This window comes from Echinops telfairi, unplaced genomic scaffold (assembly GCF_000313985.2).
Source record: "Echinops telfairi isolate 266 unplaced genomic scaffold, ASM31398v2 ScPeMD7_7469;HRSCAF=8507_1, whole genome shotgun sequence".
In the NCBI taxonomy this organism is placed as follows: domain Eukaryota; kingdom Metazoa; phylum Chordata; class Mammalia; order Afrosoricida; family Tenrecidae; genus Echinops; species Echinops telfairi.
Genome location: NW_022111373.1, coordinates 32,785,171 through 32,809,337, shown reverse-complemented (window position 1 = coordinate 32,809,337; position 24,167 = coordinate 32,785,171). Strand labels below are relative to the sequence as shown.

At 42.4% G+C, this 24,167-nt stretch overlaps 1 protein-coding gene across 4 annotated transcripts in view; it reads right to left on the bottom strand.

Annotated features, from left to right (window-relative positions):
* LOC101657718 (neuronal regeneration related protein) overlaps positions 1 to 24,161 on the bottom strand; it is a 28,879-nt gene extending 4,718 nt beyond the window's left edge. The window contains exons 1-4 of one of the 4 annotated variants that reach the window (XM_045285021.1): positions 24,065 to 24,161; positions 22,717 to 22,777; positions 8,616 to 8,683; positions 1,822 to 1,899 (exon numbers count right to left, since the gene is read on the bottom strand). In XM_045285021.1, the coding sequence (XP_045140956.1) occupies positions 1,822 to 1,899; positions 8,616 to 8,624 (87 nt within the window). In that variant the 5' untranslated portion in view covers positions 8,625 to 8,683; positions 22,717 to 22,777; positions 24,065 to 24,161. Of the gene's footprint in view, positions 1 to 1,821; positions 1,900 to 3,996; positions 4,247 to 8,615; positions 8,684 to 22,716; positions 22,778 to 22,985; positions 24,001 to 24,064 lie in introns of those variants that run through there. The other 3 variants (XM_004706585.3, XM_045285022.1, XM_045285020.1) reach the window with 3 other exon arrangements.
* Positions 24,162 to 24,167: the final 6 nt, after the last annotated feature.

Here is a 24,167-nt window from a genome sequence, read left to right as displayed (position 1 = left end):
CTGCTAGGTTGGCAGTTCAAACCTACCAGCTATTCCATGGGAGAAAGATGAGGCTCTCTGCTCTGTAAAGACGGTCTCTATGAGCTGGAATTGATGCAATTGAAGAGGGCTGGTAGGTTTATTAGACTGAAGGCTCCGGGTGGAGCAAAATGGTTTGTGCCTGTCTACTCACCTAAGTGTTGGCAATTTAAAGCTACCCAGTGGCACTGTGGGGAAAAAGGCCTGGTACTCTTCTCAAATTTTTTTCCCTTAATAATTACAGCTGAGAAAACCCTATGGAGCAGTTCTACTTTCTCATATGGGTAGTCATGGGTCAGACGGAATAGAGGGCAATTTTTTCTTCTTTTCGTTCAACCAGACCATGGCACTTGGATGCTCTTGGCTGGGTGAAGCAGGAAGGGCATATATGTCTAGTATGTCCCACAAACTGGTTCTCCTGCCTGCCATTCCTGTTGATCTCAGCAGGTTGAATGGTCCTCCCTGCTGATGACTATTAGTAGATTACTCTCTCACTGACTCAATAATGTGCTTTCAATCCAGGTTATATTTTTTACGATTTTACCAAGAGAAGCGTTTCCAGAAGCAAACTGCTAGAAAAGGGACACATATATAATATGCTGAAAATTTTACTCACATTTTGACAGTGAGTGAGCAACCGAAACAAACATCAAAGACTGTACCCAGAGGCTCAAACATAAGAACAATTGTGACGATGGCACTGGACAGTCTTTTGTTCTGGTGTAGGGGCCTAGGTCGCTATGTATTGGAACCAAATCGATGGTACTTAACAACAACAACTAGCAGACAAAGCCCAAAAGTATCTATAGTAAAAACTAGGTGTTTTTTTTCCAGAAATGGGACTAAACCCCCAAATAGAAATTGCACAGTTTTTAAAGGTAATAGCACTCAAAATTTCTGAATAATAAAAGTGTGTTTATAGATTTTTTTTAAGCCAAAATATTAGGTGAAAAAATTTAGCAAGTTTTAGGAACTGTTATGTTTCATAAGTCATCTTATTAGACATTCAGACATTATTCTAAACCTACTGCCAACGAGTTGATTCCAACCATAGTGACCTTATGTAGTGTGCCTGATGCTGTCGATCTTTGTGGGGACAAGACAGCTTCATCTTTCTGCCGTAGAGCAGCCGATGGGTTTGAACATAAAAGTGTCTTCATCGTAAACTTTCAGAAATTCCTTTAGTTTAATCATCAGGAATAGAGAAAATTTGAAATTGATAAAATGTAGACTTAATAAAATAATTCCACAATTCTTCGGAGAAAGTATGCTTTCAATCTGTCAAGAAATGAAGGTACTGTGAACTTTAAGCATCACGAGACTTTAGGATATGATGTTCTCAAGTACCTGTTATGTTGAAGGTCATCAATGATGAGATTACTGCATCATTAGACCATGGCCCTGTGACATTTGGACTTGGGTCTTCAGCTGCTAACATCCAGGTGAGCGACTCAAACCCAGCAGCTGTGTACTCCTGTGAAGACTTGAGTCTGAGGAGCCCCGAGGGAGCTGCTGCGTCTCGGAACGGACTCGACAGCAGTGCGCTTGCTTAGAGCAGCGATTCTCGACGGGGGTCACCCGATTCATGACAGCAGCAAACTTACAGTTACAAAGTAGCAGTGAAAATAATCTTGTGGTTGGGGGTCACTACAACATGAGGAAAGGGTCATGGCATTATGAAGGTTGAGAACCAATGGCTTAGAGTATAATGGATCTTGAAATAACAAAGATATACCTCTGATATTTAAAAGCCTGTTTTCTCTCATTTGAAATGTGCTAACAAAATGGAACTAAGGATCTTACCTTGTGTAGCCTTCCCACCATTTCCTTGTTTGGAAATGTTTCTTGCATGATCCAGCCAAACAGATCTGGGTAATAAACCTATAGCGACATAAAAGCACATATGTTCAGATTAAAAATGAGACCAACTATGAAATCTCATGAGTTCAGCTTAATGAGCCCAGTTCTTCTCAATGTTCAGTCACTTATTTCCTGCTTACAATGCAGGGTGCTAAGGAAGTCCATTAACTCTTTCAGACTGTTAGCATGCTTCAGAACGTGCACTGCACTCGAGTTTTAGCTGTCTTCCAGGCCTAAGACCAAGGGAGCAGAGACAGCAATCACTGTTATCTTTAGCAGGGAAGGTGGCAGCTTAATGGCATGTCTGGCCCAGCGAACAAAGGCACTGGGAAGGTCTAACTTTCTAAGCAAAATCACATTGGCCTTGAGTCAATTCTTGTTCATAGCAGCCCCATGTTAGAATTGTCCCAGTTTTCTCAGCCGTCATATTTGTGGAAGCAAATCAATAGACCTTTCTTCCCAGATGCTGCAGGGTGAGTTCGAGCTGCCGACCTGTTAGTCCACTAAGGAGCTCAAACCATTTGCGCCCCTTAATAAATACCCATGCAAAACTCTCTATTATTTAGATAAGTCTCACTCACCCATCAATGGTCATTTGGGATTGTTCTGCTAATTTATCATAAGTCTAAGATAATGTACAAAGCATGAGGAAAGGAAACAGCGCCCTGACTTCCTAGAGTCCATATACAACCAACATCCCAGTGCACCCAAGCTGCCTAAAAGCCATTCTACTAACATCAGGTGGGACGCAGACAGCAGGGTAGCATGGCCATGAGTGATTCAGAGCAGGCTAGCTGAAGAAGTTGGAGGGGTGGGGGGAGAGAGGGGAAGTGAATAGTTCTCCTTTAAATATACACAGGGTTCTGATCTGAAGAACGTGGCTGGCCAGCTGCTCTCCCTCTCCAGCAAAGAAAGGAGTGATGGAGTGGGAGGGAGGGAGGACTGAAATCCCAACACGGATGGAGGTCATCTATAAGGAAGACCTTGGCACAGGAATGGCTAACTTCTTGAAGCGATTTAATGGGGAAAACTGTAACATCTTCTTTAAGAAATTGAGAAATAGAATCTAACAACCATCTGTCAGGGCGAATTCACATTTGACACAGTCCTGCTTCAAGGGACGGGGGGCCATTAGAGAAAATCCCTTCCAGCTCTGTTCTCCAAATTCTGTGAATAAGAATTTACATTTAATAAATAATTAAGACGCACACCTCGGTAGGAGATCAAACTGACAACAGCAAACCAAAAGCTCAGGGGACAGTGAGTTTAGGGTAATAGTGAAAGAACAATTCATAAAAGGAGGCTGAGAATGGTCAAACCCATTTAATGGGTGTCTGTGTGCTTTGTATATTCTCAAGAACAAAAAGGAAAATGCATTAAAAAATAGAGAAAAAGACATAAATTTTTCTGGTGAGCAAACAGACGTAGGTAGTTTTAAAAAATACTAGATAAGGTAGCCTGATCAGTAGGGTAGCTGCACTGTTTTCTTCTACTGTAATCATTCCATTTGGTCAAGGGGTCTGAAGAAGAAGATTTAGGTTGAAAAAACAGACAACAGTAATCTAGGAGCTCTGGTGAGTGGTTATGAGTTGAGCTTCTAACCTCAAGGTCAGCAGTTCAAAACCACCAGCTGCTCTGTGGGAGAATGATGGGCTTTTGACTCCTTTTAAGAGTTAGTCTTGGAAACCCTGAGATCAACTCTGTCACTTGGGGCTTGTGTGAGTCAGCATGGACTCACACCATAGTAACAGCGATAACAATTTTGCATACATTACCTCATTTATCACAGCACACTATGTGGTGGGTTTAGTCTCATTGCACAATTGAAAACATTCAAACTCAAAAGAAAGAGAGTCAGGTGACTTGCCCCAAATCACACAGACAGTGTAGGGTTTGACTGGAACATAAACTAGACTTCCAATTTAAATTTCAGTTCTTTACACTGCTGCCCCTTTTGGCATGCAGGACATGAATCATCAAGCAGCTCTCCATCAAAATGACATCATTCCCCTGGCACCGCCCATCCTTGAGTCCTCACCCTGTAAGAATTGGAACTACTGTCTATTTCTGGGCTGCATCGGCCCTTCTTGGTCCTGTGTTTCCCCTTACTGTACCCACCTTTCTCTCCCACATCTTTCCCTCTTCAGTCCAGCTCTCTCTGTGAGAACTCCACCATTTGCCTGCTTTGGGACATTCCCGTTAGCGAAGAAGGGCCAAAGAAAACAAAATTACCATCTAAAATACACACGGGGTTTTCAAAGCTTAAAACAAAGCCCCAACTGCCAAGCTAGTAAGACCAACTGTTCTGAAAAGTTCTGGATTAAGTGGGAGAAAAAATGTTGAAGAAAACTAAAATTCATAAAAAAGGCTAGGCTTACTTCTCAGATAGTCTAATGTAGCCCCCAAGAATGTGACCTTTAATAATCCCCATGGATGAATGCTCAGTCTAAGGATAACGATCACACCAGGGAACGATGTACCCCTTAGATTGATCATCTATTTGAGACTAATGGGCAGCTTTTACTCAAGGACCAAGTTTAGAAGTATTTGTAAGGAGGATTTGAAAAAGGAAACATAGGGAAGACGTGCGATAGATTAGGTTACTTTGTGGGGATTGCAATCTATGACAAGAAACAAAGTGTGCATGAATTGTTGAATGGAAGCCAGTCTGCTCTGGAAACCTTCACCCAATTCAAAAGTTAAAGACAGGAGTGCTGGAGGGGGACAAAGACCCTAGTTTTAGCATAACTTTAGAAGACTCCCAACTTTAGAAGTTGATTTGGGATCAATTGTAAATACACTTTATATAGTCATGAATAGCTATAGAAAATTTACATCTCGATTAATTTTGAAAACCTGTTTAAACATAATAATATTGGTGAGAAAGTCTGTGGGAACCACCAAAACCGAAAAGCCAAACCCACTGCCCTCAGGTCTATTCGGGTAGAACTGCCCCTGGGGGTTTCTGAGACTGTCCTACCCTACAGGAGGTCAAACTCCCATCTTTCTGCTGAAGCATAGCTGAGTTTCCAACTGCTGACCTTGAAGTTAGCAGCCCAACCCAGAACCACTATGCCACCAGGAAGCCACACAGGACAAAAATCCACGTAAAAATCCACTGCCATCAAGTGTAATTCATAGCAGCCCTACAGAGGAGAACGTGGTAGGTCTGCTCTCTAGGATTTTCAAGGTTATAAATCTTTACAAAAGCAGATTCCTTTATCTTTCTCCTGTGGAGAACTGGTGGGTTTGAACTACTGACCTGTCAGCAGTCCAACAGTGAAGCCGCCGTGCCACAGGGCTGCTTTGATGGACACACAGAAACAATGAAAGTAAATATCACCATTTCTGTGTTCCTTTGCTTTTCTGGGCTTATTTCCTTTGAACAAAATGATAATGTTTTGCACTAAACTTCTGGGTTCAAAAAATCAACACTAAAGCCACCCAAGTTTAATTTGCAGGGGAAATAACTTGCCTCTCAGAAATTACTACACTCATTATGCTAACAATTTGCTTTTCCAAGAACTTTCTGTTGGTTCAGAACAAAAATCAATGATTTTTTTTTTTTTTTTTGGCCAAGGAAGTCAAGGACATGAGTATCAGGTTGAAAAACCCACAAAGAAGGAAACTCTTTCTCCTGCCTCAACTCTGTTCTGTTGAAACATATAAACTTAGCCGCAAATTGACCAAGGGCATTTCTAACTAGGCATTTTTTAGCGTTTGAATCATAAAGTAGTCATTGTCTACTTTATAAAAAAAAAAAAAAAGTCATTCTGACCCTGTCTCCTTCAGAGTCACAATCTGAAGCCAAAAAAGGCAGTGGCGAAGAGTCTCAGTTACATTCTTGAAACCCGCTCGGCTAGTCTCTAAGAACTGGCATTTCCCTGGACGTAGTACCTGAGGCGGGTAAACTTCCCTTTAATTTCAGTGTAGTTGGGTTTGAAAAAAGGATGTGGATTATTGGAAATAAATGCTATCAACATTACAGCCGTATTCTCCCTTGCAATTGTGGTGTTTGGATACTCTAAAACAGAGAGTATCCAACTTACTTTAGCTTACTGTCTCAATTTCAGGGGGAGGGGGGATGTACTCAGTGCCCTCCCATCCAACAATTAAAATTTAAATTAAAAATAAAATTTTTGTACCGTATCCCATAAACTAGAACAAAGCATCTGTTTTAGTAGACCCCCTAGATCCTTCCAGCACACCCCCAGGGGGCAGTATCATCCACTTTGGGAAACTGCTCTAAAGGGAAGGGCTTAAATGGAAAGATCTATAGACCATTATCCTTGTGTTCAAATGACTGAGACCTGACCTTTGGTGGTCTTCAAGTGTCTCACCTGCACCTGATTTCTGTACCAGAACTGGACATGGAGAAAGAGTAGTCGCAAGGAACAACCACTCCCCCTTCTGTCAAAAGCCATTGCCTTTTGTCTACAGTGAGCTTGTTCAAGGTACACGATTGGAACTTTTAAGGTTCTGAAACATCTTTGTCAAATAAATTGCCATCTTGCTGGTCTCTTCCGTGTGTTACTGATGAATCAGCTCAAGAAATCAGTTTGAAATCTCTGCCTCATCACACCTTGGAAGCTTGAATCGACTCCCAGGTTCTACCGCCCACAGTCAGCGTCCCAGTGCCACTCTTCAATCTCAGATTTCATGCCAATGCCCAGGCATTCATTTACTGAGGCTTCATGAGACACTTGCTATGTGCTGGACATAATGCTAAGTTCTAGGAATGGCAAAAGGAGAAACATAGTTCTTATCTACTAGGAGCTAACACCTTGGGAGTGAGGGACAGTAGAGGAGATAAATTCATAAAAATTGTTTTTTAAGTAAGTTTTAAGTAAATTAAAACAAGTGTATTGGTTTGTGAATAACAATAATGTCTCCGTTAGGTGCTATGAGTTGGTTCCAAATTACAGCCACTCTGTGTACAGCAGAATGAACCGTGACTCCCGTGTCAGCTTCACAATTGCTATGTTTGGGCCCATTCCTGCACCACTTCATCTCCTTGATACCCTTTTCCAGGGACTGTTCTCTCCTGATAAAATGTCCCCAGCAGCTGAGACGAGGTCTCGCCTTCCTTCTGGCATTCTGGCTGGACTTCTTCAAAGACCGGTTTGCTCTTCTGGCAGTCCATGGTACTTTCAATATTCTTTGCTAAGATCATAATTCAAATGCATGCTTTATTCAGTTTTCCTTATTTATTGCACGGCGGTCACATGCCTGCAAGGCAACTGAAAATGCCACACCTTGGCTCAGGTGCACCTTAGTCCTCAATGTGACATATACATCTGGAGACCTGTTGTAGTCTCTGGACCATGTACCTATCTATAAGGTATTTTCAGTCTATAAGGTAATTAGTTAGCTTGCCTTATGCTTATTACTTGGAATGAAACTATTATAAATGGCTGGCAACTAGTGTTCTAAATTAAGAAGAAAAAGGGGAAAATCAGAGACGCGTCCACTAAGGTCCTAAAATATTCGAACTAAATGAACAGTCACAAATGATTGACCTCCTTTAAGCTTCCATTTCAAAACTTGCCCTTTAACTTCCAGTAGTGTGGTTCACATGAGAAACAAGCTAAAAGTCCCTTGACTTTCTCCCCTCACTTCTACTATATTGCATACCAAACTTGGATTACATCGCTTTTATTTGTTTCTAAATTTGCGTTCTTCATTTGTTTCTTTCCTATCTTTGCCAATATTTCATTGAGGAGACTACTCTCTGAGGCGGATCCTTAATGGCAAGGGCTTATGTTTATTCAGAGGCAAAGTACACCACATCCACATACCTGTATACTGCTTCCGTGATTGGTTAGCGTCCCTTCACAGAAATCCGTCATGAAGCCTTGGTCAGACCACACTGATGCAAACCGATATGATTGCGTGGTTCAGTTGTCAATGCCCACAACTATAAGATTACCCTTTCTCATCTTGAGGGGGTCTGAAGTGCTTAAAGAATGGATTCCCTTGGCCCTTTCTTGACTTACCCAAATTGGGTGCCCACCCTCTGCAAACGGAGAAGCAGAGGAAGGCAGCAGGTGCTCAACCTGCATAATTAATTCTCTTTGAGCTGCAAATGGGTATCTCTCACAATATCTATGCCAACTGAACAATGTGTGCATGTTCTATTCCACCTAATTGGCCAGTAGGTTATGAAGCCTAGCCCTGCAGTGCAAGGAGAATGTATGTGCATATACATGCAGTTCCAACCTGCGAAAGCTCTTTGCCGTGGCACTAGTTAAGAGCCTTCCTTAAAAGCGAAGCTGCTCCCAGGTGCTGTCAGTGGGTCATGTGAGAGAGCAGAATGTAAAGTGAAACCATAAATGAGTTCCCAGGATCGTTTTCTCCCAACAGAATTACATCAAAGCTTCGATGGTGCCAGAAGATGATGCCCTGAGCAGGTGTCTCTAGCGACCCAGTCTTAGAGATCAGCCTAACCCTGTGAATGCTGCTTAGAGATGAAGCACACGGTGAGGCAAATGCACTGCAACTGGGAGGCAAAGAGATGGACCACGAACATTGCGTCACTCAGTTCATGCACCTCATCTCCACACGCGGGAAGGCAGGATCGAAATGTTAGTTAATGTCCAAGTTGGCAAATACTCTGATTTGGAGATGATATGAGACATGAATTGTCCTGAATTAAACACATACACACACACAGAGAGAGAAAGAGACAGAAGATGGTGGTGGAAACCACTGGTAATTAAAGAAAGCAGCATGCGCACCTGTTCCATAGAGCCTTCATTTCTGTACCTCAGCCTCCACTGAACCACACAGCCATAAGTGCCGCCTGCTGGAAAGGAAGGGGTGGCCTTTGTGGCTTTACCGTATTACATCATTTGCCGACACTCTTACTAGAGTTTGCGTGGCAAGACAAGTCTTTGCCATTGCTGTTCGGAGCATCCATTGTCCCCTCCGCGTGGAGACCCTATGTCCAACAGAGGGAAACGCCGCCTGCTCCTCAGCCCTTCGCACCGCCTGCCATGCATGGGAGCTCACTGTGACTGCCCTGTGTTCTTGGTGCATAGAAATGGGGGTGAAGAGAGCCTCGGGGCCCCCAAAAGGAAGATGTGGAGAGCTCACAGATCCAGCCAGCCCAGGGGCATTCGCAGAGCAGATAGCCACGGTGTGTTACTGTGCTGCAGCAGGTTATGGGACTGCCCATCATTACCTGTCGGGCAGGCACAAGCCTTTCGAATTCCTTACACTGTGCGTGTGTGTGGTGGGGGGGTATGAAACAAGTGCTGGGGGCGCTGAGCATGGTCCCTTTCTGTTCCTTCAGAGCCTTGTGAAGCCAGGGGGAATGTGACAGCTGTGGAATTTTATTTCTAGACTGCAACGAGGCAGAGAAAGGAAAAGCAAATCTCCTAGCTGGCAGCAAAATGCAAGTGTTTACGTGTGAAACTAATCGCGGGCACAAAGCGCTTTCTCTCACAGTCACTCTGTTGCACAACAGTCCATTGCACTTGTTTGGCTACTGAATTGTTTAAAATTTGCTTTTACGAACAATAGTAAAGTCTTTCAAAGAGAACAACACAGCAAGCCGGCAGCAAACTGCCAAACATGAACATTAGAAATGTGGTCATTTTGTGAGCTTGTAGAGTCCTGACAGTGGATGGCTTACAGCAACGGGCTGGCTGGAGCGCACTGCACACCACTCCACCACCAACACAGTTGTGGTGCAAACTCCTTGCCTCAGCCCAGCCCCAGGCCTCTCCCGAGGAATGTGCTTAGCACAAAGCAATCCACCTAAAGACTCCATAAATCCAAAAAAGGGAGTTGCTGCTCGAGGAATTCTCAGATTTCTGCCAAGTCTCCCTCCCCCTGGGCTGGAGGTCAGCCTGGTACAGTAACCAGAGCCAATTTGTGGACTGGACTCAAGGAATTAAGTTCAAGCACTTCAGAGCTTGACTTGTAATGGGCGGCTTCTCTTTGCAGCAGCGAAGACAAAACACAGTTCAAATAGCAGAGAAGAGCCCAGAGGAAACCAGCAGAAAGAGGGCGAGCAGAAAGCCTGGAAGCAGACCTCCTCAGGAATATCTCAGAAAAGGCTTTCCACACAAAGGGGGGAGATTTTTTAAGCAGCTTTTTAAAAACTCTAGTTTGAGATTAGGCTGCTTTTGAATGAACAATAAGAAAGTAAAAGGCCACAATACAAGATATTTGCTCTTTTCAGCTGGAAAAAATAAAAAATAACACAAATAAGCTTATTGGCCTTTGTTAACTTGCAGCAGAAAGGCCCGTCAGGCATTTCAGCACAGCATAAGCTTTCCCTTGCCCTACTGACCTCCACAAATGTTCTCCAGAATCTCTGACAGTGGAACCACGGTAAATATTTACATAGCACATCTGAGTTCTAAGTCTGGACCACCGAATTCTATTACACCAGCCAGTGTTCGTTTGTAATCAAGAAATTCGCAAGAAACCCAACATTTTCCTATGTTTTCTCCTACTTTTAAGATAAAAGGAATAAAGAAAGGGGCGGGGGGAGTGAAGGAAGGAAGGAAGGAGAAAGGAGGTGGGAAGGAAACTTGAGTCCTAAGGTCATCCTCGGCCATGCACAATAAACTACAATCGTGAATTTCCAAAACGGCATTGTCTCCCGGGAAGGACATGAATGGCTGTTGACATGCTGTCCAATACTAGACATCTGGAGTAGCAGGGCTTTTTCCAACCGCGTGCCAAGATTAACAGGCAACATCTAGACTTTTATTAGGTGGTTTGAATATTTTTAGGCATGCTGGATTTCACCTGCACATAATAACAGTAAATCTGATTGCTAATTACCAAGAATGCTTCTTTCCCGCCTTTTCTCTTGCGCTACCTAGAAAAATCTGAATTTCAAAAATGAAAAAAACAATCACCCACTTGGAAAAGTAACTGCTCAAAAATCCAAGACTTTCACTTGCTAAAATCTCAGCCTGCTATGGGTGTGTAGTGAGGAAGCCAGTTGCTTCTAAGGAATGCGTGGACATTTCAAAACTTTCCTATTGCTGATATGTGCAAGGCTGAGGTTTTTAAGTCTGTTTTTCTGGCAAAGTGTTTAATCCCAAAGAAACTATTTGCTCGGTCTATCGGTGCAACTTCTTCCACTGGTAGCCGCAAGCGCTTCTGCATTTAGCAAAAGCCATTTCATCGTTCAATGCTTTTTCTTGGGCTGTCCTGGTCACTTCCAGACTGAAACCTCCTTAATAGCAAAACAGTAAGAGAACATCCCACCACATTGAAGGATGTGGTGGTGGTGGCCGGGGGCCGGGTTTTGGAAGGCTACTGTCAACATTGGTTTCAATTAGAGGTGAGCTCATGATAAGATTTTTATTCAAATGTAAGAATAAAAGTGAAAAACCATAGGCATATTTGTACCCGCCTGCTGTCAGTGCTCTGGTCCGAGGGGGCCCTAGGAAACTTGCAGAGGGCAGGGATCCAATTCTCACCTTCCGTAGGGGAGACCAGGGTTCGATTCCCACTCAACTGTCAAGAGGCTTGTGTGTTGTGACGCTGAGAAAGTTTCAGTGGTACTTCCAGCCCAAGACATACTAAGAAGAGCTGGCGATCTACTTCGAGCACAAATGGTTAAGAACTGGGTACACACATATGTATATACACATAGCATACAAGTACACAAGGTGCTTCAAAAGTTCACAGAAAAGTGGAACTAAAGGACAATGGAATTTGCACATGAACTATGGAAGCCCCCTTGAGAATGTGTGTGTGTTTTGTAAGTGGACTCATTCATTCACTTCTCAGTTTTCTTGCAAGAATGAACTAAGTCTGGCATATATGAGGGGGCTTCAAAGTTTGTGGGGGAAATTCCAGGATCTTCTATTTCCAATTTTCCATGAGTTTTCTGAGAGAGATCTGTGTTTGCTGTCATTATCAACTTTCTTGCCGTTTTAAAGATGAGGATACTGCACAAGAGTAGCCAGAAGACCTTCCTAAGGTCACATAACCAGAAATGGAGGAGGCAAGACTCAAAGCCAGCCTTCTGGCCACAGGATGCAGCTTCTGAACAGGGATGGCTGCAATGTCCCCAAAGCCACCTGGAGTTCTTTCATGAGGCTGCTGAGAGCTGGTACCTGTTTCTGGTGACCTAACTAGGTGCTGAGCATCTTCTCTCACTGCTCTTGATGCATTTCTGATAACCCCTGGCAAAGAGTAATTTTTTCACAAAGAATTTTGTTGTTTTGCTGCCAAGGTTTCCATTAAATAGCTGCCCTTCAAAAATAACTTAAACAACAACAACAAAAAACTAGTGTAGTTTGAGGACACAGAAGAGCTTGCTCCTGAATGTCTCTGTGTTGTTACAGACACCGAGGAAAGACTAGGCTCAGGGCAAATTTGGCTTGGTTGCCTAGGACTTTGGGTCTAATTTAATCCAAGCAACATCGGTAATCATGGTTTTGTCTTATCCCAGTTTTCCTCGGATGGAAATGTTCAACACAATATGAATATCTAGCAATCACTGCAGCTCATTACAAAGGGCCTTTGCTAAGAAACCAAATTGTTTTAATATGACCCCCAGATGAACTCTCAAACAACTCCTTCTCAGATGGGTATATGGATAGTCTAATTCAGAACCTCTGTATATCAAAAGCATGTGATATCATGCTCGCCGTTACTTTGCTTTTAAATTGTTTAGTCAACTTAACCACTTAAAGGAAAATTAAAACTTTATCAATGATTTCTAGATATGCAAACTATTACCCAAATCCCCCACCAGCTAGCCAATTCCAACATTTGGCAACTGTAAACATTTCCAGAAGCAGACAGTCTCATCCTCCTCTCTCAGAGCAGCCAGTTGATTTGAACCACTGACCTTGTGGCTAGCAGCCCAAACATATCCCACAGTGCCACCCAGGTGCCTTACAGTATATAAAAATATAAAAGATCCCAATTGAATGGTAATTCTGAGAGGAAAATGCATTTAATCTACAGAATGCTAAGAATGGGAATTCAGACCAAAACAGTGCATTTAATCTGTGCCAACTAAAAAACTTTTCATGTACCCCATATGCAGTCTGAAGATTGAAAAATAAAGAAATGAGTTAACCCTCCAATTGTTAGTTATTAAAATGATGAAGGTCCCCAATAGCAAGTAATAAAGTAAATTGAATTTGACCCTGGGATGTTTAATACTATATTCAATCACAGCTAGATATGTGATGTCTTCTGGCTTTGTTTAACCAATGTAGGATAGGAATGGTTGATCAAAGTTTTGTGGGTTTTTTAATCCTATTAATTACCATCTGAATGATTTCTATGGTGCTAAAGAACAAATTTAATTGAATTTCTGATTGTGACAGTGTAGCAAGTCGGGCTTATACAGCAAAATCTTAGTTTAAAAATAATCCTCATGAAAATAAAAGATGAAAACAATAGGATTAGTGAAGTGTAAATAAAAAGGTGTGGAAACTGGGCTGCCAGACCTCGAAACCAACATCAGAGCAATTTAAAATTCAAGGTCCAGAGACAGTTCATGACCCAGTCTTCTCCTCTCCCCTAAGGGCAGCAAGTAAAGGGGACTCTGTTGTGATTCAGAGCAGAGAGTCAAATTCAGGTAATTAAGGAATGAAATTATAGAGGAGAAGAGCTCAGAGGAGATGCAGGCAGAATTTGTGATCCGGTGTTTTGTGAATTGCCGGGGTATGTAATCTCAATTACCCAGTCAATCAATCAAGAACTATGTACGAAGTACTTGCATAAGCTATGGGGCACTGTCCCACTCTTGAGACACGCAGGGTTGTCACGAGTCAGGGCCCACTTGTCAGCGACTGGTAGGTCAATCAGTAATTTCAGTGAATGTTGGCTAAGTAACTAAATCCTAAAGAGTGTAGTCGGGAAAGGCATGAATTCATGAACATGATTCATCGTAGAAAATCCTACTTCTCTTAGCCACACAGCAAGTTGAAAGTCCCTCCTATTGCTGTCCTTGCATGGTAGTCCCTCTTTCAGCCACTCTTAGAGAACTTACAGTGACGTCGGGGCGAGGCTGCTGTCCTGAGATTCAGCAACTGCCTGGCAAATTCACGCATGGAGAATTAGACTTTCAGACCATTGGGTCCCCTCAGCCTTTTGAGTTACATTCACTATGCGGATTTCATGAGGGGCATCCAGCAGTACTTCTTGGAATACTTAATGGCATACCCCTATGTATGATGTTTTCAAGTATCTTAGTAAGTCTTACTCATGCTACTCCTGGCTCTCGTTTTTCCTTGACAGTTCTAGTTCTGAAGGCTGGCCACCAGAGAAGCTGCATCTTCTCTGAATGTCTACTCTTTCCTGTCCGAGGATAGGGTTATCCAACAAAAGTGTCCTTAAAGTGCCTGCGCCCATTTTAAACAAAACAACTCTTTGTAGCTCTCTCATGTCCAGCTACTGGACAGTAGTACTTTTCCCTGCTGGAATTGTACCAAATACAATTCAGACAGGAAGGCTGTTACCTGCCCCAGTAATCAAAGCACAGCGGGGTGTGATGGTGATCTGAGAAAGGGCTGGTGTGGAAAAGGGAAAAGAGTGGGGACCAAGTGGCCACACAAAACTTCTTTGACCATTATAAATCTCCCTCGTTTTAATTACCGACTGGTATGTTTTTAGCTCAGCATTTTTATGAGCAACAACTCGTCAGTAACCTCCTTTTCCTTTCTAACCAGTGGCTCTGGCTCCCAATTTCCTCTTAAAAGGGCAAACAGAGCTTTCTTTCATTGGTCATACCCCTGTGCATCTGTTCCCTCTGTTCTGAGCATCAGTTACAGTTGCCTTTTACTCCACAAATGGGAAAATGAACAGTAAAGCAAGCAAGTCCAAAACCAAGAGTAAAAAGAATACATCCATTCAGGCCATTGCTAATATTTGTACAGCGAAAAGTTTAAGTTGGAAACCATTCTAAGGTAGTAAGGGACAAGAATTTCATTTTGAAATATTCTAATTCCTTGTGACACCAGAGCAGATTCTCTGAGAAACAAACTCTGCCTCCTGCTGGAAAAACACCATTCTGGATGAGCTGTGTGACTGGACCCCAAAAGGAGACTCAGCCCTACATCGAACTCACTTCCTGGCCATTTCAGGACATCCTCGATCTAAGACCACACAATTTAGGAGTTCTTTTTGTAGTGGACTTGGATTTCAGGGAATGGTCTCCCCTCCCTTTTCCCTAACACTGAGCCATACAAAATGTTCAGGGAGAGCAGTGTGTCAGCCGTAAGCCCACGTTGGAGTGGTCTTCTCATTATAATCTGCAGGGCTTCATCTCTGCAGAGCGTCAGACTGGGACTGCTGCTACTGGTTCTGTCAGGAAATTACAGACCTCCGTGTTTCTGTGACCACCGACTCATTCCTTTATCCCATATTTATTGATCATTGAGGAGGTGACAGATCCTAAGTTAAGTTCTGGAGCGGAGATCAGGTTGGTTCACGGGTGCAGGATCTGTTCGAAGGTGCCATTGAAGGTTAGGGTTTCTTTTTACTTTGTAGAAGGAACTCAGCATGCTTCACTGGGTGACAGAAAGTCCCCTCTCAGTGATAAAACTTTTCCACACTGTGTCTACCATCTGACTAATGATGGAAGAGGGGGGGAAAGGTATCAAAGCCTTAACTGTTAACCAGAAAAGAGGGGTGATGTTTGGTTACTAGTGAAGTCAACCTTGCTATTTCAATTTACAGCCTTGGAGGACAAGCATGTGGAATAAGTCAGCTACAAGAAGGTTATGGGTGTGGTAAGTACAGGAGAGACTTCAAGGGGAGATTCATAGACGAGTTGTCTGTTTAATTCAGCTTTGAGTCAAGAAGGGTTTTATTCTGCCTACAAGTGCATTCCTTCTAGGACTGAGCAATAAGCAAAGGCACGGAAGAAGGACCTCCTAGGCCATGGCTAAGATAACAAGTGGTCTCAGCAATCTATGAAGATGTATTCCATCCATCCTCCCAGTCACCATGGCGCAAAATCAAGGATTAGCTCACACAGTTTCTGGCACTTTTGCTAATCCACAGAAATTAAGCTTATGGAGTTCTAAAAATAACTGTCCCCCAAAAGTTGAAAGCATGGGGTGGAAGAACACATAAAGAGCTCAAAGAGCAACGCTTTCCTTGTCAAAGTCACTTTCACTGAGTTAAGGATGAAGTCCAGCCTCACTTGATAGGGCTCAAACGAGTTGAATCATTTCATGCTGAAAAACCTTGCAGATGTTAAGAGTGCACAGTGGAATTTTGTGTTGCATTAAAAAGAAATTCCAGAGAAATCCCTCTTTGGCTTGGCTTCCCCCAACTTTTGCGTTCCATAAGATTCCCTTTAGATGGTCACTAGACAACTGACCAAAATAGCTATCAGCCTGCTGGGCTTACATTGAAAACAACTGTATGACGATGATGTAAGTGTTGGCTTTAATTCTGAATAAGCAGGTCTAGCTAATCAGGAAGAAGTGGAAGGAGACACAGCTGGGCACATGTGGTTATAAGTGGCTAGATCCTGTTAGACTCATAAGAGGGGGTGAGGGTGCACAGTACCTCCTTTTGGGGATCTGGCTCAGCATCAACCCTCCCTGCTCCCAGGGTACCTCTCAGAACCAACTGGGATTTGCTGATAGAGTGCTGGCACTTTCCCAGGGAAAGAGAATCAGGCAAGCTCCCCTTCTCCTTTCAGGTCCTACTAGTTAGGAACCTCCCTCAGGCTAAGTGCAGGAGCGGCAGCAATCAAGGAAGTTGAAATTTCAAAAAGAACATGTGCGAATGAGTGTGGGTGTCCATTTCTGTTAAGCACAATCACAGGGCAGAGAACCTGAGACAGGTTGCTAAACTGAGGGGGAGCCCTGGGCCACCTCTAAGATGCCTGCTCAGTGGCTTCCTCTTCCTTGGCACATCGAGTCTTTACCTTTCAGGTCCCATTTCTGAAGTCTGTCATTTGACAGATGAAGGCCCCAACCAACCAATTAAACAACAGTAACAAAAACCAGAGATCAAAAGGGGGTGGATGATCTCCTTATACTACTAAATATGTATTAGGCTCACTCTTGCAAGCATAACTTTTAAAATATATTCCCTTTATTTGGACTACTCTTCTCTAAATCTACTCAAGAAGTCCTTATGCTTCATTCGATATTAAAGACGATGCTAAGCCTTCAGGATAAAAAGCTTAATAAAGCCAAGTTGCCTGTTCTCAAGGAGAAAGCAGTACATTTCCAGGTTCTAGATGTTGTGGCAACTCCAATCAATTGCTAATGATTTCCTGGGATACCCTATAGAGGATTCTGAAATCATATGCAGACTGCGTGGTGACTGGAGTGTCACAATTGATGAGCAATGTCTGCTGCAAGTGCAGGAGTCGTGGCCACGTGCTGTCAATTGGCATAGGTCCCCAGCTCTAGCTTCATTCCTGCCTCCCAGGCCTTGATCCCCAAGAACATCACTCTTCTGAGTCACGCCTGGAGCGCTAGGTATTATTATCTCACTGTTCATTGGCTTAGTCTTCCTTTCACAGCTACACTAGAATTCCATTGAGGGCTGTTAAGTACCCTCAACAATGCAAAGTAAATGTAAATAAAAAATGGCCCCCAAACACACTCCTACATGTTACTCAATTGGCACGGAGATCAGATGCAATAGCCTACTGTCGAATCTTTGCATGATCCTCTTCGGTAATTTCAAGTACATCATCTCGTTGGCTGGGATCATTATCATATCAAGCACGGGGATATATTACAAATAAGTGAAGATGGTTAATTTCAATATTGGGAGCAAAGCTCTTTCTGTCTTCAGGATGGGCTTTTTATGGCTGCGGGCACTGGGAGTACCAGGGCTGGGTCAAACCTAGAGTGGGTGCCTCTCCCTGCTGCTCATAATGTGGTCTGAGAGCGGGGGAAGGTGAGTGATCACAAGTCACTCTCTTTTGGCAAGATCACACGCTTTGTGACTTAACCCCGGTGAGCTTTCGCCTATTAATGGATAATAGATTAGCATCTGCTGTGAAACTAAGATTGCATTCACTTCAGTTCCCTTGCACGTTAGGAGACACTGAGGATATAAATCGCTTCTAGCTCATGAAAATCAAACATGATTCAATCATTAGGAATGAATCAAAAAATGGCCAGCTTTAGAAATCTTAGCATGCAGAGGCCAAGTATGTATTGTGCCCCTAACATATATATTCAGTACTTTACTCCATACTGGGTAGTTTAGAAACCCCTTACCCAAACCCAAAATCAAACCCACTGCCATTGAGTTGATTCTGACTCATAGTAACCCTATCTACCTGGGGTGTCCAAGCCTGAAAATTGTTGAGTCAGACAGTCCCATCTTGAGCCTGCAACACAGCTGGTGGGTTTTGAACAGGGCCACCAGGGATCCCTTATAAATCTGGGGCCTATAATTTAGTGGTACAAAAGAAAAACCACGTGCCCTCACTTACAGATAATGCTTGAGAGTTTCATCTAGTGCTACATCCAGACAGTATCACGTCATTGCGACTGATAAATAAATTGATATTTAGAATTTAGTTGAGAGCCATGCTTAACCAGTCCCAAACCATTGGGGAAACCAATACTTGGCAGGCCCTAGCGGCCCAGCTTTAGGATCATTACTCTTCTTCAAACCAATGAGATGAAAAATTCTTGAAGTTGTCACAAGGTACAAGACAAAATATACTTGGAAATATCCAACTCCCATAAATTCAGACCCAATAAATGATACTTTTAGCACATCGTTTCTACAGAAGAGGGTTGAGATTTATGAGTAATCTGTTTTCCAGCTCAAAGCAGAGGAGTCGTTTAAAACTGTACCTTGATCAACCACCATGACACAGGCCCAGCACACCTCATACACTTTCCCCTCGCATGTTTAAATCGGGTTTGCCGTCAAGCTTGCTTAGCCCTAGTTTGTTCCTGCATAACAATTACACAGATCATTCAGGCAGATTCTTCACACTCCCACGTCACTCCAGCAACATTTTGAATTACCAGGATGAATCAGCTAGCATCCAGTTTTGAACATAATTATTCAGATAATTACCTCAGCCCTTTCTTTCACTTTGGCTGAGGATGTGTCCTTAAAAGACTTCCCATCCAGCAATGGCACAGAGACAATACAGAAGACTCAGGAAGCATTTCACTCCAGTGCTCCCTGGCCAGGCCAGTCCGACACATCCGAATGCAGTTTGGGTCTTTCCTCGACCAGGTAGATGAATATTTACATGTATAAAACTCCGCATCCGGGGGTTATTAACTTAGCTTACCCAATAGACCTTCATACTCTAAAAGTGTTAGCACTAAGATTTAAAATAAGAGTGATTTCTTTTGGTTTATTGATGGTGACCTCATTGACACAAAACTTTTTGAGAACTGCCTCAGTGGAGTAAAATGGAACATATTCTAGAGCGATACTGTGTGTGCAGTTTGATTCTTCCCTGAATTATCTATGCAGCTCAAGAGGAAACTGGACTGAGGATAATTCCAACTACATCATCTCAACTGGCCTAATTCCCCAAACAATTCCCAATTCTCCCCTTCATTCTATGTTGGAAGGAAGAGCTAGTGAAAGGGAAGATAGTACCTTCTGAAATTACCTTCCTGGGTACTCTTCTACACCTCCACAATTAAGAGTCACTGAACAACTTCTAAATTTATATTCCAAACCCCAGAAGCAAAGCTACCAAGAGGACCTTGCGCCAGCACCCCCAACCCCCACCAATACTTGCTTTTTTCTTTAAACAAGGAAACCTTATGTTAATGGGGAGATTATTGAAAGAGTCTCCTTGTGAGCGCATGAATGCCACTTCAGACTGTACAGAAAGCAGAGCTCCACGAGTGATACAATGGAATCAACTCATCTTTTTGAAAAGCTCAGCCTCAGCCTCAGAGAGAACTTAAATTGCTCCAGTTCCTAGGTCTCTGCTAAAACATTAACCAGCCATGCTTATGCCACTGGGAGTCCACTGCATCCACGTACTTGAGGCAAGCGGCCTGTGCAGGGAGGGGGTTAGTCATGTTAAAAACCAGGACTTAACCTTCTTTCACTTTGCACTTTTTTCAAACAATTCCATAGGCTTGGCTTCCCATTCTGAAATGAGTACTCCTTGAACCAAGTGTATTTTAAATAAACTACCTAAGGAAATCCCATATACTATATATATAATCTAAGCAATTATAATTTAGCAATATATATATATATATGAAAGAAATGCTGAAGATCCTTGTAGATTTGTAATACCCTTATTACAACAAGGCATGCTTACTAGAAAGCTTTAAACATTGAGAAATATTCTGGTTGGCTACAATACAGCAAATTATATTTGAAGTTAAACATTTTAACCACATCTAATTGGCACAATCCCAGGTGCGACCATATGCAATGTAATCAATGTAAGTGGTGCCCTCTGGAGTTGTGCCCAAAAGAAGCCACTCTGGAGTACCAAATGACCAAGGTCTCCTGGATTCTGCAAAGTGGTGTTGGTAATTTTTGCTAACGACGAAGGACTGCCGGGATTCTTAGAGTGTCTCCGGATTCTTGTTGTGAAACTTGTATTAGCAATTCTGTAGTACATAAAAAGCTCAGATGCTGGATCGCTGTTTCGACTTCTGGACTCTACTGGTTATTTTCTTACACTTGAATGAGCTGATTACAAATTTGTATTGGGAATAAACCCTTTAGTGTGCCACTAATGAGTTAAATCCACTGAAATTGGATCCTCTTTGGTTTTTTTAATTAAGTAAATAGAAATATCCGGTTAACAGAAAAGGTATGCCAATTTATTTCCCAGAGGTGGCTGAGTGTTAAATCTACTGCTTCGCTCCCAGTAATTTCCATTATATGTGGGACAGGCTTATACTCTAGGTAAACCAGTTATAGAGATCACGAAGTAATTCCAGTTTTAATTAAGGAAAGAATAGAACTTCATTTTGTGAAAAAAAGTAACAGAAAGTAGACACCTCTAGCAGACCAGTTTTCTTAAGAAAACATCATTGATAGGTGCCCAAGACTTTCAGAGCACAGCCCACCCAGAACAAGAGGATTGCTAGAAAGCTGCTTGGAATCACCCATGGACAATAACTGTCGATGGTTTCATTTCAGTAATGGGCTTGTGCCAAAGGGACTGACATCTCGATGAAAGGATCGCCAAAAAGTTGCGAGAATTTTTTCATGAGTGAAAATTCCTTCCAAGAGCAACAAATAGTGACTCCTCGTTCCGTCACCATACATAAATGACAACTGTAAGAAATTAATTACATGTAATCATAATTCACCTTTGTTTTTCTGCAGTCAGATGCTTCCAACTTTCATTCTGTTTTGGCACACGTACCCGCCAAAGTTCATTCGACCCACCACGACAGACACACCACATTTACTCTCTGTGTGTGAGCTACAGGACTCTATTTGGCGGGGTCAACCAATGGTCATGTTTATGTCCATCAGCCTAGTCATTAGAGTTCTTATGGTATATGTGAACCCTCATTGTCTCTCTGGTGACAAAGACTGGGTGAGGTTCTAGGATAAACTAGAAAGCTGAGTGGTGCAGCCAGTCACAGAAAAGATAAATAAAATTAAAAACAATACTTTGTAGCAGTCCATTTTATTATCATCCTATTGCTCTAGTGCCACGGCTTATCCGAAATTTAATATAAAGTCAGGAACGTCTACATAAAACTACTGATTAATGTTAATGTTCACCCCTTTTGTCCTTCCACTTCAAGTTCTTTAATCTGATCATTACCAAACCAAGTGCATGTAAGGAGTTATTTTATTTGGTACTTTGTCACCCTCCTGTTGAAATCCAGGTCACACACACACACACACACACACACACACACCTCGTTTGTTAATAAACTTCAAACTGAACTCAACTTAATTGCCTCTGATTCATTTTTTTCTCCTTGGAAGCTTAGAATTGGGTGGTTCTCAAAGAAAACATCAAGCATATCGGATTCAATTTTGATTCATTAAATTCCACCCTCGTCTCAAAGTAAAACTAAAACTAAATTTGGAAATCACACATTCTGAGTGGCAAAGAGGGATTTTAAAGAGTATAAACATATGCAGCAGGGCATACTGTACTTGACTGAAAAGTTCTATGGCATTTCTACTATTTTTTTCACTTAAACCTTATTTCCCCAAGGGAATTTTTTTATAGAAAATTCTTTTATTTAGCCAGATATTGTTAACATGGATCCCATCTTTTTCTTTCTTAAACAGTGTATTCAAACACCAAACTACTTTGTCATAATCTTTGTCAGCAATAGTTATAGGCTCTCATTTAGAGAGTAGCATGTTGGATCTAAAATTGCAGAGATGTCTCTAACACTTGAAGTTATAATCAGCAAAAAGGCACTAATTACATTTAAAACATAACAGATAGGGCATAGTAATACGTAATCCATGCATTTCACATATGTTGCTATTAAGGTTGCATATACTGTAGCTGTTTGATTAGTTCCATGCAAATCTCTAAATTTGGGCTAAGTTCTAGTTCTGGTTGAATGCAATAATAAGACAAAGTGCTTTTTTTGAGCCCTGACGCTGTCACCCCTCCACGACTGTCCCAGCACATCACTCTTCTTAAAGAACAGAAGGGTTTCTGATGCTCAACTTAAATCTTTGCTTCTAAAAGAGGAATTTCAGTTTTCTATAAAAAATGATTGAAAATCCAAAGACCTAATCCACCACATCCAATTCCCATAAAGTGCTGTACTGCCAACCCCCCACATGCTGGAGATAGAAGCATTTAAAGGTCAGATGGGGTAGGAACAATGGAAGGTTGAGGAGGGATGAAGGTGGGTGGCTGATATTTATAAGCAATAAAGCCTGATAAGAAGCTACTGAGAATTTCCTCTGATGACCAATTCTTACCATTTTGGGAATCTTAATCTTGTGCTTGCACACTCTCTCTCTTCAGTCCAGGGAGACCAACCTGCAAAATATGTTTAAATACAGTAGACAAACAGCCTCACCACGTTAGTAAATGAAAGGAAAAAAAAGACTCGAGAGTTTACAGACAAATAAGCATTTTCTGTGGTTAAGGGAAGTTCCATGCAAATAAGTGCAACTAGTGAGGCTTCCCACAGAGCTTTCCACGCAGGTCCCTGGGCTGGACTAGGGGACAAAGGAACCCCTGGTACCTGGCTTTGCAGTGTCCTGGGCTATTCTTAGTGTTCGGTTCATTTTTATACTGCAGGACTTCAAAAGGTTTAGCAACTTAAAAGTAAAATCAAGTGGTAAAAATAGATTGTTTTCTGGCTGCTCTTTGTTCCCAGACATACTACTGGCAGTATATTTGCAATCAAGACAGCAGAACAGGAATCAGCCTTGCACCGGGTAGTGTAATGCCTCAGAGTGGATATTTTTGGAAATGGCACTGCATTACATAACCTTCCGTGCTTTTAAAAAAAAACCCTGCACGAGAGGGGGAGTCAGGAATATATACCATTGTGCCCTTCACCCCAACCAAATAAACATTCATGTACACTCTGCAGTGATTCCCCTCCGCCTTGAAGTCATCAGAGCAGGGTTCTTTTGTTAGCACAAGTTACGACAAAAAAAGAAGATGAATGGAGAAACCCAAACTTCTCTAAATGGGTAAAATAAGCTCCAGAGGACGCCTATGATGTTATTCTAGACACACATCAATGCAAATCAGGTTGTTCTCATCATCAAGAAAAAGGCTGTCATTTATTTTTAAGGGTCCTCCCCACCCCAAAGTTTAACTGCTCTATAAGAAAATGCAGGAAGAAAAAAAGTGTTGCAAGACAGAACGGTTGGAAGGAGCCTTCATAGCACTGTTGAAAGAGTAATCATATGGAAGCAAGAACACACATGAATCACTAAAAAAAGGGGGGGGGGGGGGCTTACATGCACCAAAGTGCCTTTTTAATGCAAACAGGCTAAACAGTTCCTAACAATGCTTTATGAGCAGAGGGAACAAAAATTGACCACACGAGGGGAAGAAACAAAACAAAAGCCCACCCCTTCCCCAAGAATTCTATTCTCTTTAACTTGAACGTTTAAAAAGCCCAAGTTAATTTCTCGTCTTAACGAAGCAGGACCCAAATGCCAGAATTTCTCCAGGGACGCACGCTTCAGTTCTTCACAATTTAGAGAAGCAGCAGGGTGGAAGGGTCCGGCTAAGAGCAAGGGCAAGGAACCCACACGAAACAGCAAGCCGCGCTCCCGGCCGGGGCTGGGAATGGAATATACTTACAGACAAAAGCCCCGCTCCCCGCTCACTCTCTGCTCTCTACACCTGAAACACAAATGTGGATGAACAAGGGCATCATGCTAGAAAGACAGCTGGGGGAAGGGAG